The sequence below is a fragment of the Topomyia yanbarensis genome, chromosome 2 (genome assembly GCF_030247195.1).
Source record: "Topomyia yanbarensis strain Yona2022 chromosome 2, ASM3024719v1, whole genome shotgun sequence".
In the NCBI taxonomy this organism is placed as follows: Eukaryota; Metazoa; Arthropoda; class Insecta; order Diptera; family Culicidae; genus Topomyia; species Topomyia yanbarensis.
In genome coordinates this window covers 454,581,433-454,588,295 of record NC_080671.1, presented here as the reverse complement: position 1 = coordinate 454,588,295, position 6,863 = coordinate 454,581,433, and the positions used below count along the sequence as shown (strand labels likewise).

The following is a 6,863-nucleotide window of genomic DNA, read 5'->3' as shown; positions in this document are numbered from 1 at the left end:
AATTTCCTCTGATTGTCACGATGCCCTTTTTCCAACTACTAATATGAGCCAGATAATGTATTCATACGAAAAACTGTTCAGTCTCACACAAGCAGCAAGCTATGCATCATCTATTTGGGAAAGGTAATAAATTTCTTGAATACGTCCCTAACTCTTCGAAAGTTCCATTTAATCTGTAACACTTATTGGTTCACGTCAGCCGTCATCCTACTCCGACTAAACAATACGTATTTCCCCTGCCTATTAAATTCTTCTGGTATTTATTTTCTAGTTTGTTATAATTTTGCATCCGATCTTTTCGGTTCGATGTTCGACAACATCGATTATGTTGATTCAATAAAATCAATTTGGTGAAATCGATTTTTCTTTCAAAATTCCCATTGAATAAAACGCGATTTTTTCCACAATCGATTTTTTTATTTTCGCATCGATCAACGTAGCCATCGATTCCAGGTTCGATGTTTGAAAAAATCAATTTTCTCGAATTAAAAAGATCGATGCAGCATAATCGATTTTATGTTTCAAAAGGGAGCACGTCGTTTGGCATAAGTTCATTTGGCATAAGTTTATTTGGCATAATGTTCATTTGGCATAACAGCAGGTGACACATGCTTTCGTTTGGCATAATGTTCATTTGGCATAATGTTCATTTGGCATAATGGTCATTTGGCATAATGGTCGTTTGGCATAATGGTCATTTGGCATAATGGTCGTTTGGCATAATTTGAAATATCCATTGAAATCTCTTATATTTATTGTTGACGCCTAATGTGGCGACGCCACATCGCTTTAAGTATGGTAGTTAAACTATTTGATAGCCCCTATGTTTGAGTAACCCGAGCAAACGAGAGTTGCTGGTGAGAGGTAGCCACTTCTGACGGCCGATCGATGACCACCTCGGCCCCTTGGTCTCGGTTATGCGATATTTCCAAGGGCTATTTGGTATATTGATTCAAAGAACTGCTCATGTTTGAAAGAAGGAATCAACCCCTAAGTTTGAGCAAACGAGTGGATTACCAGTTTACTTCCGAGCGCTATTTGGTATACAAATTAAAAGAACTGCTCATGTCTTAAAGAAGGAATCAATCCTTGTTTCTGGCAAATATATACGTGTATATTTGCCAGAAGGTTAATTCCTTCTTTCAGTCATGAGCTGTTCTTTAAATTTGCATACCAAATGGCCCTCGCAAGTAAACTGGTGATATACTGGTTTGCCCGTTTTACCCAAAATTAGGAGTAGACTCCTTCTTTCAAAAATGAGCAGCTCTTTTAATCTGCATGTTTAATAAGTTCGCTAGCAAAGTGTTGATTTACTCGTTTGCCCGGATTACTCAAACATAGGGGCTATCAACTAGTTCAAGTCCGACGGAGCGGAGCGATGTCGGACAGCACCGGGTTTAAAGCGATGTGGCGTAGCCACATTAGGCGTCAACGACTAGTAACAGAAAATTCAACGTATTTTTTAAATTATGCCAAACGAACATTATGCCAAATGACTATTATGCCAAATGACCATTATGCCAAACGACCATTATGCCAAACGACCATTATGCCAAATGACCATTATGCCAAATGAACATTATGCCAAACGAACGTATGTGTCACCTACTGTTATGCCAAATGAACATTATGCCAAAAGAACTTATGCCAAACGACGTGCTCCCGTTTCAAAATGCCCATCAGAACGTTACAACACTAATGCTACCATACTGGCATGTCTCAACTGGAGGTATAATTGTGACGGTCATTTGGATATCATTTGTGTCATCTACTGTCAATTCAGTAAAACTCACACCTCTCTGTGCCTGAATTGATATTGCTTCTCAGGTTTGCACCATCCAGGGAAACTTGGCCTTACTCCCACTGCTCTGTCACCGATGTTATATAATATTTGTTATGAAATATTGTTTGGGGACCATTCATAAACAATGTTTCACAAAAAAATAGACTAAATTGCTCTCCTACTCCAAGCGTTTCGCAAATAGTCGTTTTTTATCCCCGATTCATTAGTACGTATCAAATAAATTTTTAGTTTTTATAGCAGTATTTCATGTTACGTTGCGCTCTACCTTATTTCCTTTTCCCCATATGCCAATAAGTGACATCATTTTTGAACGATCCCTTGGTAATATCCAATAATTCTAGAGAAAATTTAGGATAGGACGTAAGTAACAATGAGAGATTCTCTTTCTTTCTCTTCTGTGCATTACTCGGCCATTTCAACATTTACTACTCTACTCTTTGCATAATATTCTAGTAAAAACCGTCGGCTTTCGATATGCACTGGAAAATTAGTGCAGTGTTGTAATGACGTCGTAATAAGCGAAAGAGAAAGTAAACAAAGAGAGGCTCTCAATATTACTTACCCTATCCTATCGACAATATTCTCTAGAATTAATACCTACTACATTAATACAGTTAATGGATTTGTTAACTTTACCCTTAAATAAATGAATATCCTACTAAAATCATACCGAGGTCTACCAGAATTTTTATAAAAATTTCTATCCCAGCCATAAAAAATCATGCCTCCCCGACGGGGAATCGAACCCCGGTCTCCCGCGTGACAGGCGGGGATACTTACCACTATACTATCGAGGACATGGTTTAAGCAGCTAAAAATATGTATTTAAGTTACGTAACTTAATATTGCAAGTACATTACAACTTTTGATGATGACACTGACGGCATAACGTATTTCATGAACAAATGATGCATCGGGTCATGGGATTAGTTTAGCGTTTTCGAGCAGAAGTGCCTTCTACGTGTTTCTGCTCGAAAGAGCAATATCACTACAATCCACTACCACGGTGATATCCAATGAAGTACATTAAGATGAAGTTCTATCTTTCAAGCGGCAATTTGCCCTTGAAAATTCAAAAGTATATCAAATACCTCATTAGAAACTACCAGTTATACCACATTAAAGCAGCACGACACCCATAAATATATTTTTCCCATTTGTGATGCTTACCATAAAAAATCTGACATATTCTAAGATTTATGAAAGTCGGTAGAAATTCACAAACTTTCAAATACCGAGAATCTGTCATATGTGTCCAAAAATTATTCAATAAAAGTCTGTGAATGTTCCAACCCTGATAGAAAAATGAATCAGATCATCAAGATATTCATTTCCACCAAGATTCATTCTGGGAGTTTACTTACCAAGTCCTCGATAGTATAGTGGTAAGTATCCCCGCCTGTCACGCGGGAGACCGGGGTTCGATTCCCCGTCGGGGAGGATTTTTTTTCATTTTTTTTTGAGCTGTTTAACTCGAACCACTCTTACGAACATAAAATCACTTTCAATCTTACGATCCACTGAAAGCTAAATTTACCACTTAGTCAAGAAACTAAAAAAAGAGAAAGAATTCGTATTTGAAATTGGTAGATTATATTGAAATCCACAAAATATAAAAATATCGTGTTCTCATTGCGAATAAAGGCAAGGCCGATTTCTTCACCCTGGCTTAACTTTAAAACCAGGATTACCTGTACGATTAAACCTGGCTTAAGTGATAGGTGACGGTGAAAAAATCGGGCCTAAGAGGACTCGTTGAAAGGAAATAGCCAAAACCTTCAGGGAATTTTTAAACAATTGACCTTCCAAATCAAAAATGAGCGGCCCACGTATTTTCTATTCTATTCTAACCCTTACACAGCCAGTATTGAAAAGCATCCTGGAAAACACTGCAGTTATTCTGTAGTGTTTTCTTGTCAATATTAATATTTAAAGCATATTTTCATATGTCGCAAATATTAAAACTGCCAGGCCTACTGTGCAGAGTTGGGTTTGAAGATGTTTCAAAGATAGACGGCAATTAAATTATTCATTTAATGAATAATTCAATTAACGAATTGTTTTGAATCTTAAAGGAGGAAGAAACGAGGACAACCGTACCGACCGTTTCAGTTTGAAGGGGGTATGTATAATAAATCATTGGGAGTGACTTTGCTAAGAAGGTTAATGTCACTCCTTTGGTCCTTTGGGATGGGACAGAGGTATTTACACCTTGCCCTGGCTAATAAGCCTAGGTTATAGCGCCTTTACTCGTTCTATAGCGGCCCACGCATTTTCTGAAAGCATAAACTAACTTCAAACGACATTAAAATTCAAAAATAGTTTTTCAACTTATGAAAAATGAACGTAGCCGAAAGCTTAAAAATATTATAAACATCCAGAATCCCCACTAAAATGCGTTCAGGGAAATAGGTAATACTCGCGGTTTTCGAATTACTAGGTACCCACTTCTAAAAAATAAACTTCGATCATGAAACTACCTGTAAACACATGCCATCTGCTGGTACCAGTAGCTGACAAGCGTTTACGTTATGCTGTCAGCGTGCGGGTTGCCAGCATGCTTGCATCAGCAGATGGTAGCCAGCACTAATGTTAACTGGGCATTACGGGATATACTTTTTTGAATTGTAACTAACCTTTTAAATGAATCTTCGCCGACTGCTACTAGCTCGATCTGGATACGGCTCATACGATCCTGCAGTTCCAAGATAGATTTCTTCGCTATTTCCAGGTGTTGTTTGATGTCGATTGACTCCCTAAATAACTCCAAGGAGCTCATCAACGTTACAATCAATATATCACCACTGGGTAAATATCCTCCGGTCAAACATCCGCCCTCGTTGAACATTACATCCTCGTTCAAATATATTACGGTACAATCCGGACCAACTTCGTAGCTAGTTTCCCCGCTCGTCTCAGTAGTGTAATAGTATGGTTTCAGCAGATTAACTAATACCGGATGGATTGGGCTTTCAACAAGAAGGTTGGTCAGAGGGAAAACATTTTCTTTAACATGTTCAGGAGACGGTATCGCATCGCTCAAAACCATATCAATCGCCAGGACATCATAACAGATTGTAGGTCGAAGATTCTTCACCACATTCATCATGAGATCTTGTTTCCAAAACACAGCTACTGTTAGCAGATGGGTCAAATATGGGATTACCGAAGCAGTTACAGCTGGTTCTGAAAACATCAAATGTTCGAATACAAACCCGACAAAGTTAGATTTCAAATCTGAGATATCGGTTGTTTCAATGAAATGCCTGATTTCTGCTACACCACGAATCGTTTCATATGACAAGGAATCAATTTTTCTGCCATTGTTTAAAATAAGGGATTCATTTTGTGAAAGCTTTCTATAGAGATCCAACGTCGATAGTTTTGATTTTCTGAAAATGCAAATCAAATGATACAGGACATAACTGATGAATAACTACTTCAACTTACAGTAGAACTCGTGTTACTTCTCCAAGTTCATTGGAAAGATCTTTGCCTTTTCGAAGCAGAAAGACCCGTTCATTAGATTGCTCTGGCATCACAAGGCAAGTCCTACTTCTTTTAATTAGATGGTCTAGCGAAGTGGCTCCGATTTCAAATTGAAATAATTCAGCTCTAGTCTTTTCTACCAATTGAAACACCGATCTCTTGTAATCCCCAAGTTCCGTCATGCGATCGTCACCTGTCATGCATAGCAAGTGCAAACAATTCTCATTCAATTCTATTTCGCTCTCAGTTTGAGTAACGCTTGCATTCAATTCATCAATTATGTTACTTTGAATCAAAATGCTGTCTAACTTAGCCTGAATTTGACCCAAAGATTTGTTGATATCGTCTTCCAAATTGTTCGTTAGATCAAACATTGGTTGATTATACATTGCATTTCCTTTGTCATGTACACTGTCCAGTACATCACGTTCAATATCCGCAATCATCAAGTCAAGCAATTGTGGAAACACACCTGTTTCTTCGTCCAGCTTAATAGATAACGTAACAAGCCTTTCTTCCATCAGCTCGTTTTCTCGAACCACTTTCATAAGCTTAGTTTCGTAAGTGTTCAGTACCTGCTGGTAGATATTTAACTCTTTCTTAGCAATACCACCAGCAAGCATATCTACATTAGCCTTTAGTTTTAGAAACATTTTAGTGCCATCAATTTTTCCATTGAGTTCATCTATCTTTTCCTGGAAGTCGTAGATTTTTGTACTGTTCAACTTCCTTCTTTGGATACTCTTAAATAATTGATCTTGATTGGCGTGATCACGGAAAGCTTCGATTTTAAGGCACTCGTGAACGATTTTCCACAAACTTCTAGCTGGAGTTACCCACCGGCTGATTTCGTTACGTCCAAGCACATTGAGTGGAGAAAAACTCTCGGTCCGGAAATATACTCCAGTCTGTTCCATCTCGCTACAGAACTGCTCAAATTGCATCTGGAAACACCCGTCGACTTTCACCGTATGAGGTTTGCGGAATACTCGCTGCAAGCAAATCCGATCGGGATCAGTAGAACGCTTTTTTCCTCGCCATTCCCGAAACGCTTCCCGGTTTCCAACCAAGCGAATCCTCATTTCAACGTAGCCATGCTGGGATGAAAGTTCCATCGATAGCCGAAAATCACTCGCTTCGCGGCAGTACAAAAACCACCGTACGACTTCACTAACCAGAACCGTGGTGGGGCCATCACAGTGAAGGACGTTTAGTCCCGGTTGAAACCGGAAGGAGCGATCGTCCAACGACGCAAGGCCACACACTGTAAACTGACGGAGGGAACCATGATTAGGTTTACATAGATGATTCATGAAAATATAAATTTACTTACAGTTTCAATAAACATTTCGAGTGATACACAAAATACACTTCAATATTACTATAAATTTAAACCTGCTGAAAAATGTTTGAAATAGCCAGGCGCGGATTCAATTCGTTTTGGCGGGAGCGGATGCAATCAAGATGCATAAACACCAAGGTGGCAACATTTGTTTTTGAGTAGAGCTTTTTGAATAGAGCTTTTTTCAATGCTTGTTAAACGGAAAAAAAAAATGTGAAAAGATTACTG

The 6,863-nt window shown here is 38.5% G+C and overlaps 1 protein-coding gene and 2 non-coding genes across 3 annotated transcripts in view; 1 reads left to right on the top strand and 2 right to left on the bottom strand.

Annotated features, from left to right (window-relative positions):
• LOC131681140 (uncharacterized) overlaps nt 1-6,641 on the bottom strand; it is a 15,713-nt gene extending 9,072 nt beyond the window's left edge. Inside the window, exons 1-3 of the mRNA XM_058961851.1 lie at nt 6,627-6,641; nt 5,255-6,564; nt 4,441-5,196 (exon numbers count right to left, since the gene is read on the bottom strand). Of these exons, the coding sequence (XP_058817834.1) occupies nt 4,441-5,196; nt 5,255-6,564; nt 6,627-6,641 (2,081 nt within the window). The remainder of the gene's footprint in view (nt 1-4,440; nt 5,197-5,254; nt 6,565-6,626) is intronic.
• Trnad-guc (transfer RNA aspartic acid (anticodon GUC)) lies at nt 2,530-2,601 on the bottom strand. The gene has a single exon. It is a non-coding gene; the product is annotated as a tRNA-Asp (tRNA).
• On the top strand, nt 3,173-3,244 carry Trnad-guc (transfer RNA aspartic acid (anticodon GUC)). Its single transcript has one exon. It is a non-coding gene; the product is annotated as a tRNA-Asp (tRNA).
• Nucleotides 6,642-6,863: the final 222 nt, after the last annotated feature.